Consider the following 17,334-nt stretch of genomic DNA (forward strand, 5'->3'; position numbering starts at 1 on the left):
ATCTGGAGTCTAAACCAATCTCTCAAAGTCTCTAGCATATTGTTGCATCAGACTGTCTGGAAGAAAATTATTCTTGAACAACTTAGTGAACTTGTCCTATGTCAGTGGTAGTGCTCTTGCTGGCCTTCCTAGCCATACCGTTTATTACTATGTGTTGGCCATATCCTCTAGTTTATAGCTCGCACGGCTATCTCACTAGAACATCCAAGAGCACGTAATGCCTTAAGTGTCTCATCCAAGAAAACTTAGAGGATCTACTCAATTATCGGAACCTGTGATTTTTGGTGATTTCAATTTCAGAAACTCTTGTAGGGATACTGTGACTAGGGGTGTCAATGGATATTCGAAACCGACTAAACCGAACGAACCATACCGCACCGAACCGGCTTTTAGGTTTCTTTTTAAGAAACCGTAGGTTTTTATATAAATATATAACCGCACCGATAATTAAGGTAGGTTTTTTATTTTATAAAAATAAACCGAAAAAATACCGAATCGTACCGAATAAATTTTACATGTAGAAAATATATTTATTTAGTAAGTTTAAAAATAATAATGCATTAAATTTTCTTTGAGCCTTGAAATTATGAAAACTATTACAAGCCAACAAGTAATTAAACTCAAAATACTAATTCCTAAAACCTATTATGTTACTTCTACTTAAACTAACTTATTTCAAGTATCTTTATTAGAAAGACACAAAGTGTTCTAGCGATTATGAGTAACAAACTATAATGTATTGAATATGTTTCCTTTCATATAATTAAGATTTATCTTTTTGAATATTTAATCTTCTATAGACTTCATTCTTGAGTCTCAGCTTGGTATATCTTTCAACTCGTGTGATTAATATTTTCTTTGCCTTTGTTTGATTTCTTTTATGTTGTTGTAGAATAGTTGATGGATCTATACTCTAGCCATCTTTTTTTTAATTCATCACCCTTTTAAACAGTAAAAATGTCTAGAGAGTTTTGCTAAGTCCTATAAAAGAACGTATATTATTGCAATTCTACTTTTACTGGTGAATTTTACATGATATTAAAAAAAATACCGAAAATTAATCGAACCGTACCGATACCGAAGAGAAGCCGACATGATTGGGACGGTTTACAAAAGTCTAATTTTGGTTATACATAATAGAATAACCGAAAAATTGGTATGGTACAAATTTTATAAAATAACCGGCCGAACCGAACCATTGACACCCCAAATTGTGACGACCCAAAGGGGTCATCACCTGTTGCAAATTGAATCCCGTGTCTCCGAGGCCTTGAAACCCTCATTTAGGGTTGCCTCGATTTGCATGTGCAGTCCGGGCGCGTAGCCGGAAAGCTTATACATGAAATTCTGTGAAAAATGCTAAGTTTTGATATTAAATATAAGTTTGACTTTGGTCAACATTTTGGGTAGACGGACCCGGACCCGTGATTTGATGATCTCGGAGGGTCCGTAGGAAAATATGGGACTTGGGCGTATGCCCGGAATTGGATTCCGAGCTCCCAAGCCCGAGAAATGAAGTTTTGAGTGAAATTGTTTTCTTGAAATAATTAAGGAAATTGAAAATAAAATTTGATTAGAAGATTATGGTATCTGGCCCGTATTTTGGTTCTGGCACCCAGTACAAGTCATATATATGTTTTGAATCACTCCTGTAAAGTTTGGTTAAAAACGGACGTCGTTTGACGTGATACGGACCCTAATTGGGAAATTGATGTTTAAAAGGAAATCTAAGAAAAATTCATTTATCTTGAGGCTTAATTCGATGTTCATGATGTTATATCGATGTTGATCACACAAATATATTCGTAGAGTGTTTTTGAGGTAGTGTGCATACTTGGGTTAGAGCTTCGAGGGCTCGGGTGAGTTCTGAGTAGGTTCCGGGATGCCGTAGGCTTAAAAGACCAGATGTTGCAGGTTCAGGAAAATATTGCAGGCCTCTGAACCCTTTGGGAAAACTCATCTTCATACATTGGGGTTGATTCATTTAGCACCTATTGATGTATTAAGTAACTTGTGACTAGATTCAAGCGGATTGGTGGCGGAATCAAGGGGTAAAGCTATAATTGAGGCTTGAGTGGTGTTCAAAGCTTCGAGGTAAGTGTTTGGTCTAACCTTAGCTTGAGGGATTTGGAGTTGAGTCTTATTTGCTACGTGCTAATTGTCGAGTACGACGTATAGGTATGGTGACGAGTATTTATACGTTGGTGTCTAGCATGACCGTGAGTATTTATATTGCGGATATTCTGATTTTGTTGTATCTTCCATGCCTTAATGATGATTTCTATATATTGTAACAAGCATGTGAAAGAAATTATGATCCTTAAACTTCAATGAGCATTGGATCGAGTTATAATACGAATTGTGAAAGGATACGAGATGATTGAACTCCTATGAAGCGTTGGCTTAAGTGGTAAAGTGAGATAAGAAATGAAAGTGAAAGAAAGAGAAAGAATTATTAGATTTCTCCCTTGCCGGGATGTTTGTTGCTTTGTTGATTATCTCCCTTGTCGGGATGTTGAAAATACTGATATTGTTCCCTTGCCGAGATTTAGTTGTTTAATTGTATTCCCTTGCCGGGATTTCTACCATTATTTGTCTACTCACTTGCCCCTTTGTTTGTGATTGTTGTTTGGGGTGAGGAAGAGTGTTAAAGCACGAAGGGTGATGCCATACATTGTTTGCTATTGTGAGAAAGAGCGTAAAGCACGAAGGGTGATGTCGTGTATTGTTTTTGGTGAGGATGAGAGCAAAAGCACGAAGGGTGATGCCGTGTAAATTGTTGACTTGTGATTCTTGTTGATATTCTGGCTTTGTTGCTTCTTTCTTTATTGAGGATTCTATTTGAAACTGTTATCTCCCCACAGCATGTTTCCCCTTCCTACATTTATTGGTTATTTCTGCATCTCTTTTCCGCTATATATATATAAACTGCACAGGTTTATTTAGAGTCTGGTCCTAGCCTCGTCACTACTTCGCCGAGGTTAGGCTAGACACTTACTAGCACATGGGGTCGGTTGTGCTGATACTACACTCTGTGCTCTTTTGCACAGATCCAGGTCTTGGACAACAGCAGTAGCACGGGAGCCAGCCTTCATTCCAGTGAGACACCGACGTAGCCTTGCAGGCGTCCGCATGCCCGACGTCTCCTCTATCTTTTGTTTTAGTCTGTTACCTCATGTTTCCGAGACAAACAGTTTATATTTTTCTTTCAAATGGTTATATTTAGTACTCTTAGAAGTTCGTGAGTAATGTGACACCGGTTCTTGGGTAGAGGCATATGTTGATTTCCGCATTATTGTTCAGTCTCTTCAATTTACGTCTTCCGCACATTTATCTAATTCCGTTGCTTTCATGTGATCATTGACCATTGTTAAAAGAAGTAATGGTTAATGAAGTAAGCAGTTAAGGATTGGCTTGCCTAGCTCACATTAGTAGGCGCCATCACGACTCCCGAGGGTAGGAAATCCGGGTCGTGACAAGTTGGTATCAGAACTCTAGGTTGCATAGGTCTCACAACTCACGAACAAGCTTAGTAGAGTCTGAGGGATCGGTATAGAGACGTTTGTATTTATCCCCCATAGGCTACAGAGTAAGGAAAATTTCACATTTGTTCTTTCCTGTCGTGCGAATCTATTCCTCAAATGCTAATTGAATTCCTACTCTATTCTTTTGCAGATGGCGAGAACACGCGCTTACTCATCTACCACTCAGCAGCCCGAGCCCCCTGCAGCAGCTCCCACTAGGGGCAGAGAGCGAGGTCGTGCTAGAGGGCGAGGGCGAGGCCGTGCTAGAGGCCGAGGTATGGGCAGAGCTCAGCCTCAAGCAGCAGCACCAGTGGCGGAGCCTCAGGTTGATTTTGAGGAGGAGGTTTCGGCCCCAGCAGTGCCAGTGGGCCCAGCTCAGGTCCCAGAGGGGTTCATTGCCACCCCAGTTCTTCAGGATGCTCTGGTCCGATTGGTGGGCCTCATGGAGAGTGTCACCCGAGTGGGTTTGCTTCTAGTAGCACCAGCCACTTCTCAGGCTGGAGGAGGGGCTCAGACTCTTGCTACGCGCACTCCGGAGCAGGTAGCTCCCCAGGTTCAGGTTCCAGCGGTTCAACCAGCTATGGTAGTTCAGCCGGGTGTAGTGGCTCAAACCGGCGATGGAGCGGCAATATCCGCCGATGCTTTGTGGAGGCTGGATAGGTTCACCAAGCTCTTCACTTCTACATTCAGCGGTGCATCTACTGAGGATCCCTAGGATTTTCTGGATAGTTGTCACGAGGTTCTTCGGAACATGGGGATCGTTGAGACCAATGGAGTTGATTTTGCTACCTTTCGACTATCTGGATCCTTTAAGACTTGGTGGAGGGATTATTGCTTAGCCAGACCAGCTGGTTCGCCATCTTTGACTTTGAAGTAGTTCACAGCGTTGTTTTTGGAGAAGTTTCTCCCCGTGACTCAGAGAGAGGCCTTTCGGAGGCAGTTTGAGCGCCTCCAATAGGGTTCCATGACGGTCACCCAGTATGAGACCAGGTTCATTGATCTAGCTCGCCATGCTCTTGTCATACTTCCCACCGAGAGAGAAAGAGGGTGAGAAGGTTTATTGATGGTCTTATTCAGCCGATTTGTCTTCAGATGGCCAAGGAGGCTGGGAGTGAGATCACGTTTCAGGAGGCGGCCAATGTGACCCGCCGAGTTGAGATAGTTCTGTCACAGGGAGGTGGTTGTGGGTCGGATAAGAGGCCCCGTCATTCGGGCAGATTCAGTGGTACATCATCTGGAGGTAGAGATTCATATGGTAGAGGTCATCCTCCTAGGCCCTTTCAGTCATCTCTCCAGGTCTCACATGGTACTTCAGGTGGTCGTGGTTCTCAGACGCATTATTCTAATCAGCGGCCTTACAGTGCGCCACCAGCTCCCATCAGTGCACCACCGCTTTAGAGTTTCCGAAGTGGTCACTCAGGTCGACAGGGCCAGCAGTTTCAGCAGCCGAGGGCTTGTTACACTTGTGGTGATCTGAGTCACATTGCCAAGTTTTACCCTCGGGCACCGGGTAGCTCTCAGCATCAGGGTTCTCGTGCGATGGTACAAGCACCAGGTGTTCCACAGCCCACCCAGCCAGTTAGAGGTGGGGATAGAGGTGCTAGAGGTGGAGGTAGAGGTTCTGGAGGTGGAGCTCAGGCCGCCAGAGATGGAGGCCAGCCAGCAGCAGGCCGTCCCAAATAGGTAGTTCAGGGTGGTGGGGCCCAGCCCCGATGCTACGCCCTTCCAGCTAGGCCCGAGGCTAAGGTTTCAGATGCAGTTATTACAGGTACTATTCTGGTTTGTGATAGAGATGCTTCAATTTTATTTGATCTAGGGTCTACGTATTCGTATGTGTCATCTTATTTTGCACAGTATCTGGTCATGGCTAGCGATTCATTGAGTATTCCTGTTTATGTGTCTACACCGGTGGGTGATTCTATCGTGGTCGATCGAGTTTTCTTGTATTGTTGTGATTGGAGGTCTTGAGACTCGTGTTGATTTGTTGCTTTTAGATATGGTCGATTTCGATGTTATATTGGGGATGGACTGGTTATCCCCGTACCACGCTATCTTGGATTGCCATGCCAAGACTGTGACCCTAGCATTACCAGATTTGCCCCGTTTAGAGTGGAGAGGACTCTTGGTCATTCTACCCGCAGTGTCATTTCGTACGTGAAGGCTCGACGTATGGTCGAGAAGGGGTGTTTGGCTTATTTGGCTTATGTTCGTGATTCTAGTGCTAGGGTCGCCTCTATTGATTTTGTGCCCGTGGTTCGCGAGTTTCCTGAGGTCTTCCCTTCAGACCTGCCGGGTATGCCACCCGACCGGAATATTGATTTTTGCATTGATTTGGCTCCGGGCACCCAGCCCATTTCTATTCCGCCATACCGTATGGCCCCGCCTGAGTTGAAAGAATTGAAGGAGCAGTTACAGGACTTGCTTAAGAAGGGTTTCATTAGACCCAACATTTAGCCTTAGGGTGCGCCGGTGTTGTTTGTTAAGAAAAAGGATGGTTCGATGAGGATATGCGTTGATTACCGGTAGTTGAACAAGGTCACAATCAAGAATAAGTATCCATTGCCGAGGATTGATGATTTGTTCGATCAGCTTCAGGGTGCCAAGGTATTTTCAAAGATTGACTTGAGATCTGGCTACCATCAGTTGAGGCCATCTACAAATCTCCTAATCCTCTCACGATCTGATGGAATCATCCAAATGGCATGACGATCCAACTCAGAAAACCTCATCTCATACTGGGTCATGGTCATACCCCCATGCGTCAACCACTCAAACTACCTACGCAGCTCCTCTCTGCGGGACTGTGATACATACTTCTCCAAGAAGAGAGCGGAGAACTGCTGCCAAGAAAGGGGTGTTGCACCGACAGGCCTACGCCTCTCAAAATCCTCCCACCAAGTAAAGGCAGCCCCCGAGAACTGAAAGGTGGTAAATGCCATACCACTAGACTCAAGAATCCCTGCTGTACGGAGCATCTGCTGACACTTGTCAAGAAAACCCTGGGCATCCTCGCCCTTAGCACCAATGAACGATGGAGGCTGGAGCCTATCAAACCTCTCAAGACGACGCTACTCATCATCCGATATGTCTGGTACTACGAACTCCTGAACTGGCGCAATTGGCTGAGTTGGAGGTGCCCCCGGCGTCTGTAGTCCCTGCACTACCTACTCAGGTGTGCGAGCAGCGAGGGTCTGATTGCCTCTCCCGGCCTGTGAAGTAGCTGTTGCGGTAGTGCTGAAACTGCCTGAGCCAGGCCAGTGCAAACTGATAAGATCTGTGTCAAGGCCTCTTGAAGACCCAAAATCACGATGGGCACAGCTGGTGCCTGAACTGGTGCTGTTGGAGCCTGATCCGGAGCTGGGGCAGCTGGTGGATCAACTGGTGCTGCCCTCGCTACTCTGCCTCTGCCACGTCCACGACCGCATCCACGGCCTCTGGTGGCCTCAGTGGGTGGCACTGGTGGTCGTCCACCTCGTCCGGTAGCTCGCGTCCTCACCATCTGCGAGAGAGTAGAATAATAGAAGTTTAGTTCTCGGATCAACAAAGTCGCACGATAAGAATTTCAAGAATGTGAAGTTTTTCCTAAAGGTTCTGCAGCCTCTCGAGGATAAATACAGACATCTTCGTACCGATCCACGAGACTCTACTAAACCGGCTCACGACTTACGAGACCTATGTAACCTAGGCTCCGATACCAACTTGTCACGACCCCAACTCCGGTCGCGATGGCGCCCAACACACGGCTAGGCAAGCCTGACCAACTAACAACCTCAATCTATTTTCTTATAAAATCATTATCAGCTAACACAGTTAAATTGCTAAATTACTCTAATAAGAGTTTAAGACAACGAGTTAAATATACAGAAATTCAGATGATAATACCACTACATAGCCCATACAGGTCTGGTGTCACAAGTCTCGAGCCTCTAGTACAAGTTTAACAGCCTAATACATAATCAATCTAGGAAATGCGGATAAAACGAAAGGATAGAAGGCAAAGATCCGGGCTGCGAACGCCGTGCAGCTACCTCGATACTCCCGGATATGAACTGATCGACTAAAAATCCTCACTCAGCCTCTGGAACACCTGGATTTGCACACAAGGTGCAGGGAGTAATGTGAGTACTCCGACCCAGTGAGTAATAATCATAAATAATGACTGAGAATAAGAAATCACGGAAAAACACGGAGTAATCTATAATGCGGCAGTTTTAAACAAGTAATGTGAAAGCAATAAACCAATGAAAATGAAATGTGGTAATGCTATAACAAATAAGCAGTTAAGTGACAGTCATGAAAGGAAAATCAACACATAGAACGGTACCCTATAGTACCCGCTGCGACGTGCAGCCCGATCCATACATTTCGTCGATGGCGCTCACTGGGGGTGTGCAGACTCTGGGAGGGGCCCCTTACGGCCCAAGCGTAATATCAAGCCATCTCGTGACATCAAATCTAGGCCCTCGGCCTCATATCAATATCAGTATAACACTACTGCGGCGCGCAACCCGATAGTATCCTCACAACTGGCCCTTGGCCATACTCAGTCCAGAAATCATATAAGCCCCTCGGGCATTAGTAAAACAATAGTTCTCAGCCCAAAACATCATTTAATATATCATTTTTGTTTCAAAACCGAGTAAAAGTGGCTGAGTTGTAAAACAATGGAAAACGGTACGACTGAGTTCAAGTAGTAAGTCAAAACAGTGAGGAAATAGTGATAAAACTCTCCGAACGGTTCAAATAGTTGGCACGAAGCCCAAATATGGCAATCAGTCCAAATAGTAATGACAACAAATAAGCTTTAATCAAATACGCGGTAAAAGCATCACCGGGGACGGACCAAGTCACAATCTCCAATAGTAAACGACCCCACGCTCATCATCAAACGCGTGTCTCACCTCAATATAGCACTATGATGTGCAAATCCGGGGTTTTAAACCCTCAGGACATCATTTACATTCATTACTCACCTCGAACTGGCAAAAACTCTAGCTCGCGACGCTTTTGCCTCTCAAATCGGCCTCCTCGCGCGTCGAATCTAACCAAAACCAGAACGAATACATCACAATATGCTACGGGAACATAACCCAAGCGAAAACAATCGAAAAATATCAAAAACCCGAGCCCCGGGCCCACTTCCCGAAACTCAGAAATTTTCACATCATTAGATTCATTATCACCCCACGAGTTCATGCATATCAAAACAGAATAATCGGAGTTCAAATGACCCCTCGAATCCTCAATTTAAGCCCTCTTAGACTCAAGCCCTAGACCTTCATTTTTCACCCTTAATTTCCATGATTTCTAGCTCTAATCCATGAAATAATAGCATAGGAACGAGTTTTTGGTCCAAAATCCTTACTTCAATGAAGTTCTCTTGAAATCCATCTCACAAATCGCCCAAGAAGCTCTTAAGCCGAGGTCAAAAATGGTGAAATGACCCAAAATTTCGCGAAAGCTCTTTTAATTCTTCTACCCAGTTGTTCCGCATCTGCGGCCTCCATCGCCGCTTCTGCGGTAATTCCTCTGCATTTGCGGAATCACTTAGGGGGCCAGGTTCCGCATCTGCGGTCCACGAGCCGCATCTGTGACTCCGCAGGTGCGGTCCATATGCCGCATCTGCGGCCCCTGGCAAATTCTTCCCAAACTGCTTCTGCGGCTCTTCTTCCGTATGTGCGGCACCGCACCTGCGGTCCAAAATTCGCAGGTGCGGAAATACCAGAAGCAGCAAACTCTGAATTCTCTTAAGTCCAAAAATCTTCCCGTTAACCACCCGAAATCACCCCGAGGCCCCCGGGACCTCCACCAAAGGCACCAACACAAACCAAATACCTCATTCAAACTTGTTCCAATCATCAAAACACCACAAACAACACCAAAACCACCAATTCACATCGAATTCAAGCCTAAGTTTTCTAAAAACTTTCGAAACACGCTTTTGATCAAAAACTCAATCAAACCACATCCAAATGACCTGAAATTTTGCACATGCATCCCAAATGACATAACGAAGCTACAACACCCGAGATCAAAATCTCACCTATCAACCGGAAATCGCCAAAATACTAACTTCGCCAATTCAAGCCTAATTCTACACCGGACCTCCAAAATCACTTCCGATCACACTCCTAAGTCACAAATCACCTCCCGAAGCTAACCGAACCATCGGAACTCACACCCGAACCTTCTAACTCATAAGTCAACATTCGGTTGACTTTTCCAACTTAAGCCTTCTTAAAAGAGACTGAGTGTCTCATTTCTTACCAAAACCACACCAAACGCAAACCCATCAACTCGATCACATAAATCACGGATAACGAAGCATAAAGAAGCAGAAATGGGGGGGGGGAGGGAGAACGGAGCAGTAACTCATGAGACGACTGGCCGGGTTGTCACAAAAAGCGAAAATTTATTTATAATGACTGAGAAAAATAAATAAATAATAATCAACTATGATAATTCAAAATTCCATGCAACAAATTAATAGTTTAGAAATAAATAAGTTAGTCATGTAGGTAATTTCAACAATGAATATTAACTCTCATAATTTTATGATGAAATAAAAAAGAAAAAATGTAATTACTTATATTGTTCATATTATTAGAATAAAAATATGACATATAAAAGAATTCTTCATTTATATTTTAAACAAATTCAATATATGATTTAGGCCAAAATATGATACCATTTGGATTAAAGGTAACACATTAACAGTAAAAAATTAATTAAAATATCGTATCAAAATAAGATGTAAAAAGGGAATAAGATAAACATAAGGTACATGTAAAACAAACCTTGCATCGTAAAAGGGGGGAAATTGCAATTGGCGAAAGTTGGAAGGGGTATTTCTTTCCCAAGTCAAAGAGGCATAAGAATTTTGCCAATAATTAGTACTCCATATAATATGATTGATAGAACACTAGAAAAATGCTTAAATTTTAAGTTCTAGATTTGTGCATATGATCATGACGATAGAAGTGAATATTTGACTCCCCGCTCCTCCACTCAAAATAAAAAAGAGAGAAGGATTATTGAAGGAAAGGGAATGATAATCGGAAATAAACTAAGATACATACAATTAAGAGATTAAACAAATTATATAACGGTAGCTAATAGAAATAATTGCTATAAAAATTAAGTGAAATGTGCAGCTCTTGCATGTTATTCATAAACTATTTGCATTTCAAGCCATAATTGAAACTAACTAACTTAACTAAGAGTTACATCCAATTCTTATTATATAGTGCGGATTAATTCTAAAGAAACGTGCTTCTGCATATGGACAATTTATGTCGCTCTTTCATGATTGACACATAGTATGATGGTAATGAAAATTGACAAATGATAAAATATTATATTTAAAGAATTATTTGTTGTAATTTAAATTAAGAGATTATTATATATATTTTATTTAATTAATATAAATTCTTGAATCGTGTTACATTTCAGGTTTATATCACTAATAATGCCAATTGTTATTCGATGATCATATAATTCATATCTTTTAATTTCATAAGTTTTCGTTCTTGGGATACATTATGCGGAGAAGCAATATGATATTTTTGATTTTTTTTTGAGATAATTAGATTTAAAATGCTAAAATAAGCAACATTGCAACTTAATATAGTATTATTGGTGACGTGCATTGCGTAATACTAATTTCTATTGTAAAAGCTAAAAGTTGAGAGGTATTAGAATCACAGTTTCAGCTCGCTGCTTCTCTAATCAGAAGATATATCGGCATATCTGAACCCTAGCTATACAAAAATCTAAACATCTCTCTCTCTCTCTCTCTCTCTCTCTCTCTCTCTTTTAACAGACTTCGGCAGCTCACAGAGCAGCAATGGCGGCGGCGGCGGCGGCGGCGGCTACGGCCACTTCTTTCTCCATCTCCTCCTCCACTTCTTCCGCATCCAAATCCCTAAAGCCTGCTCTTTCCGGTAGCTTAGGGTTCCTTTCTTCTTCGTCCCCATCGCTTAAGCCTCTCCGAGCTAAATCTCTTTCCTGTAATGGCTCTGGCTCAAGCTCCGGCGCGGCTCTTAATGCTCGCATGGTCGCTGCGCCTGCTACTATCAAGGCACCGTTTTCTCTCGATTTTGAAACTTCCGTATTCAACAAGGAGAAAGTTACCCTTGCTGGTCACGACGAGGTGCATCTCTTCCCCTATCTAATGTATTTCACCTATTACCTCCGTTTCAAAAAGAATGGCGTATGTCTGTGTGTGAATTTTGTTTTTTGGTTATATTTTAGATATTATAAACTACATTGAAAAAGCTCAAATTTGCTCTCCATTACACGTTTGGTCTATTGCTTAGCAAATTGTCTTGTAGTTGACCTTGTCATCAACGGAGCTACTACGTGAAATGTGTGGACTCACGTGTCCAAATTTTTTGTAGGAAAAAGGTCCAAATTATCCTACAACTTTTTACTGTTTTGAAATTATTTCAAGTTGGAGCTTGTTGCTGTTATCTAAATTTCCAAAGGTAGGGATGATGTTAGACAAAAACTTAACAGAGTGTAAAGTTGTTTAGTTTGGAATAACAAAGGGATAAATTGACCATTTTCCCTTTTTAAAATATTGTTACAAAATCTTCTTTGAAAAACTCAAACAAACAGTCTCGCATTTTATTTTTGAAAACTTTGGCAGAAGTACCATATAATTCAGTTTTTTTGGCAGCGGAAGTATTAGTGTTATTTTTGTTCGGCATATCTGTGATGAAAATGTTTATTTTTGTATGGGGAAGTTCTTGGCTTTGATGTGTAACGTATATTGTTTGGGATTGTGGTGTAGTACATTGTGAGAGGAGGGAGAGATTTGTTCAAGTTGTTGCCGGATGCATTCAAGGGAATCAAGCAGATTGGAGTCATAGGCTGGGGTTCTCAGGTGAAATTTCTTGGTTTTGTTTTTATTCAGTTGATTCAATGTGGATATCTGTAGGATGTTTCATTCTGACTGCATATTGGAATATGAAATTAATGCAAAGAGAAAGCTTGCTGTTTGAAGCTCAATGAAGTCTGAGGGAATAGTATTTTTGAGTGCGATTTGATACCACGAGTTTAGTTAACTAAAATTTTTGAAAAAGATTTCTCTTTCTATATGTAGAAGTTTAGAATTTTTTTTGTCTCATTTGCTATTTTTCGAGAGAGGTTCAATCTTTCGGATGTACTTAATAAAAGCAACTTTGTACTACTCATTTTGTTGACTTTTCAGAAATCGTATTCTCGCCGAGCGTCTGCTCTACATGCTATTTCTAGCATATTTGCTGATAATGTTTCTCTATTCTATTGTTACCTTCTCAAAAAAAATGTTTCTCTATTCTAGTATTTCTCGAGAGGTTACTTCGTCCTCCATTCAAAATTGATGTATTTCACACTGTGCTTCCCTTGATAATCGGTTATGTCGTTGGATTTCATCATTAATATAGAAGGTATTTTTTCACAATATATCTGAATACTGTTTTGACTAGTGGGCTAGTTTAAATATATAGCATTGAATTATTTTAGCTAAAAATGCACTTTTTTTTGGGTTTAGGTGAGATTTGATGTTATTCCTCTCTTCTGTTCATGCTTCATTCCTTCTTTTTTCTACATTCAAGTAGCTTAGTGATAACTTCTTATTGGTAGGGACCAGCTCAAGCCCAGAATTTGAGGGATTCTCTTGCAGAAGCAAAATCTGATATAGTTGTTAAGGTAACACTTCATTTTCTTCTGGTTTAGAAGTTGAAGTTGAAACTGGATTTAATCTGGTGTTGATACAGATTAATTCCTCATAGTGTTGAAGCTTATGAAGTAAGAATGTTGGTCTTATGCAGATTGGTTTGAGAAAGGGTTCACACTCCTTTGCTGAGGCCCGTGCTGCTGGGTTTACTGAAGAGAATGGTACCTTAGGGTACATATATGAAACTATCTCTGCCAGTGATCTAGTGCTGCTTTTGATTTCTGATGCAGCTCAGGTTGGCACATTGTTTTAGCCTCATGTTTTTTTCGTGACGACTTGGTAATACTTTTTATTGAAGGCTGCCCTTGACCTGATAGTTCAATGTCTTGCCTAGGATGCTAGATATCTTGTTTTAGTGCTTCCTACTCTTCCAAAGCACGATAAAACTTAGTTTTCGTATGTCAAAAGTCATAACTTTGTGCTTTCTGCTCCCACCACTGGTGATTAGATGTGATTTTGTTGTTTAGTGTATACTTTCACTAAACTTAGTGTTTTCTATGGGGAGATTGTGAACATTCTAAATAGAATTGATACTAGTTTATTTTGGTTAGCAAAAACACAGATTATTACTGGAATCATGTTTTTCAAAGAATATTTCTCCAAGTCATCAATTGATAATCTCGTGTACCAACTGTATCCTTGAACTTGTTATTCAATGGACACATATTTTAACTGAAATAGAGAACCGAAGGATGGAAATTAAAAAAAGGATTAAAAATAAACTTTTTTGACACATTTTACCTCAAGAAAATGGAATTATTGATAGCTTATCAGACAGTGTATTCCTTCACCAGGTTTGCAGGTAGTGCCAGTTGCTTCACTACTCCTTTTTTTCTGGATTTTCTGATGTATGTGCAGGCTGACAACTATGAAGAAGTGTTTTCTCACATGAAGCCAAATAGTATTCTTGGTCTTTCGCATGGATTCCTTCTCGGCCATTTGCAGTCAATGGGCCTTGACTTTCCCAAGAACATTAGCGTGATTGCTGTATGTCCCAAGGGTATGGGTCCATCAGTCAGGAGACTATATGTGCAAGGAAAAGAAATCAATGGTGCTGGAATCAATGCAAGTTTTGCAGTTCACCAGGTCTTCCGCGGCCCTTTATAATTCACCCTCTTCCATTTTCCCTCAAACTCTTGGCTTTTATGTTCTATGAGATGTAATGCCTTTCACTGTACAGGATATTGATGGAAGGGCCACAGATGTTGCTCTTGGGTGGTCAGTTGCCCTTGGTTCCCCCTTCACATTTGCTACTACCCTAGAACAGGAATACAGAAGTGATATATTTGGAGAGCGAGGTTAGCATGTTTCCGAAGTCTGTTTTTTTCACTTACTAAACCAGTATTGTTGAGGTTCACTGGTTTTCTTGTTAGGCATATTACTTGGTGCTGTCCATGGCATTGTTGAGTCATTGTTCAGAAGGTACACCGAAAATGGAATGAGTGAAGAGCTTGCATACAAGAATACTGTTGAGTGCATAACTGGAAACATTTCTAGGACCATATCAACAAAGGTAAAACTTAACTGTTCAATCTTTTGATTTGATGTATCATTTCTAGCAAGATGCTTTTGTAGCTTCTCAAATTGTTCTGAAAGTGTTATATGTGTACTATACATGTTTACTAGGGTATGTTAGCTCTATACAATTCATTTACTGGGGATGAAAAGCGGGAGTTTGCGATTGCATACAGTGCTTCATACTACCCCTGCATGGAGATCTTGTATGAGTGCTATGAAGATGTTGCAACAGGTAGTGAGATCAGGAGTGTTGTCTTGGCAGGCCGCCGCTTTTCTGTAAGTTCATTCTTCATCTTTAGTTTCGTAACAGTTGATCTCTCTCTTTCTCTCTCACACCCTCACCCCCCCTCCCCCCACACCCAAAAAACCCACCGATGATGAGAATAGTGGAGGCGCATTAGTTTTTAATATCCTTGATGGAAACTAGATTGTATTGCCTGTACTAATTAGCTTTTGGTGCTTTTCCCCTACATTTTCGTTTGACCACATGACAAAATTGTGTATCCTTGTGGTGAAACCTAATTATACAAGGGCTGCAGCATTTTGGAAAACTCAAATACTGATTATCAGATGAAGATTATTAACCTTCTTTTTTGTACATACAGGAGAAAGAGGGATTACCAGCTTTCCCAATGGGCAAAATAGACCAGACAAGGATGTGGAAAGTTGGTGAGCGTGTTCGTGCAACACGACCATCTGGTGATCTGGGTCCTCTGTATCCTTTCACTGCTGGTGTCTACGTCGCATTGATGATGGCCCAGGTTTGCTTTTTATTTCATCCATTTGTTTAATTTTATTTTTATGTTTGAGCCGTTAAAGGACGTCTTGCTGTGTGTATTTTGAGCTTCTGTTGACTTATATCTCCTTAAAACCCTTCTCTTATCTGCTCTCTCTTTAGCTACAAGCCCTTTTTACCTTCCTCCCAATTTATTTTCATTTCTTTTTTCTGTTTATTCTGGTTTCCTCTTTGCTTCTTTCTCCTTCTGAATATGATAACGGTACATGGATGTTCAACACCTATGGTTTTAGCTAAGTGTGAGAGCATCTCGGTCTTGTTTGATGAAGTTCAGCTTTCTGGAAGTAAAATTTTGCTCGAGGTTTTCGCAAAATTCTAACAGGTGGCCTCTTGCAGAAAGCTTCCTGAAGTGCTAAAAAATAAAAACAACCTGAAAGCTCAGTCGAGATATTGGAACTTACCTTAATATCTAAAAAGAAAAAGCAAAGAGATATGCCCGTATTATGTAACAGATCTTTGTCACCTAATGTTTTGTTCTTTATCAACTGTAAACAGATAGAGATTCTGAGGAAGAAAGGCCATTCTTACTCGGAGATCATAAATGAAAGTGTCATCGAGTCAGTTGATTCTCTGAATCCTTTCATGCATGCACGTGGAGTGTCATTCATGGTTGACAATTGCTCAACAACAGCACGTTTAGGATCTAGGAAGTGGGCCCCTCGATTTGATTACAACCTCACCCAGCAAGCATTGGTGGCAGTCGACAATAACGCTCCCATCAATATGGATCTTATGACCAATTTCGTATGTGATCCTGTGCACGAAGCTATTGAAGTTTGTGCCCAATTGCGACCAACAGTTGACATTTCAGTTCCTGCTGATGCTGACTTTGTCCGTCCCGAGCTCAGACAAACTGGCAACTAAAGCTCTTTGTATCACTCATCTTGAGATGGTGATTATTTCGGTGGAATTGGAAGGAGTAAGGCTCTGAGTTAGGAGGTGTGTGTATTCTAGTTGAGCATTTTTAGAGGCGAATCATTGCTGTATGCTGTGATTTTTGGAGGGTATGATCCAAGTAAACATATTTCTATTAGTAATTTATATAAAAAAAAATCAACCTTTTCGTTTGTGGTTATCAAACTATATGATCTCTGTACTTCGGATTTATATGTAGCTTTTGCATATCAACGGAATAATAACACTGCTCAGTATCTCTTTAGCTACAGAAATATTTTCCGAAATAAAAGGTGCAAGTCTAGTTGTATGAACAGGGTGTCGTTGTGAACAATGATCGAATTTGTTCTTGTTTTTCTTCTTCGTTTTTTACCTCTGCAATCTGTTATAATTTTTCTCGAGGTGATGGAAACCATCAGCATTGTTCCAATAGGCAATAGTGCTAGCCTTAGTGCTAGGCAAGCAACCTGCTATAACTTAGCAAGGACAAAAGTTGCGTGTAGTATAGGATTTTTTACCTCCTATAGCAAAGGTTAACATCTTATTTATTGTAAATAAATACCATTTTAAAAAATTATATTCTATAGATATTTTTTAATGTTTATAGCAAAATGTATAATTTTGGTTAGCTCTAAGCCACTAAATACGCTATTCAGTTACACTATTTTCTTTCTCTCTCTACTTTCATACATGACATTCTCTTCCCCCACTCCTTAAAAATACGATGCTCAATCTCAAAATTCCTCTCACCCACATCACCTACCATTAGTTAAAAACCCCACTCTCCTCCCTCCTGCACTTTCAGACGACCCTTCAGATCTTCAAACTATCAGGCCTACCATTGACAATACAATTGAATTGCTCATCAATAAGAGAACAAG

At 41.0% G+C, this 17,334-nt stretch overlaps 1 protein-coding gene across 1 annotated transcript; it reads left to right on the forward strand.

Moving 5' to 3' along the window:
- Positions 1–11,222: 11,222 nt before the first annotated feature.
- Positions 11,223–16,767, forward strand: LOC104217500 (ketol-acid reductoisomerase, chloroplastic-like). Its single transcript, XM_009767771.2, has 10 exons — positions 11,223–11,676; positions 12,319–12,411; positions 13,152–13,217; positions 13,340–13,480; positions 14,104–14,331; positions 14,426–14,543; positions 14,619–14,758; positions 14,872–15,039; positions 15,369–15,524; positions 16,055–16,767. The coding sequence occupies exons 1-10, from the start codon at positions 11,371–11,373 to the stop codon at positions 16,421–16,423; spliced, it is 1,785 nt and encodes a 594-aa protein (XP_009766073.1). The 5' UTR covers positions 11,223–11,370; the 3' UTR covers positions 16,424–16,767.
- The last annotated feature ends 567 nt before the right edge of the window (positions 16,768–17,334 follow it).

This window comes from Nicotiana sylvestris, chromosome 6 (assembly GCF_000393655.2).
Source record: "Nicotiana sylvestris chromosome 6, ASM39365v2, whole genome shotgun sequence".
In the NCBI taxonomy this organism is placed as follows: domain Eukaryota; kingdom Viridiplantae; phylum Streptophyta; class Magnoliopsida; order Solanales; family Solanaceae; genus Nicotiana; species Nicotiana sylvestris.

Excerpts from the sequence above, each read along its gene's own strand:
- LOC104217500 (XM_009767771.2), top strand. The coding sequence starts at position 11,371 with ATGGCGGCGGCGGCGGCGGCGGCGGCTACGGCCACTTCTTTCTCCATC. Across the intron at positions 13,218-13,339 it reads AATCTGATATAGTTGTTAAG|ATTGGTTTGAGAAAGGGTTC; the intron begins GTAACACTTCAT and ends GGTCTTATGCAG. Across the intron at positions 14,759-14,871 it reads CTAGGACCATATCAACAAAG|GGTATGTTAGCTCTATACAA; the intron begins GTAAAACTTAAC and ends CATGTTTACTAG.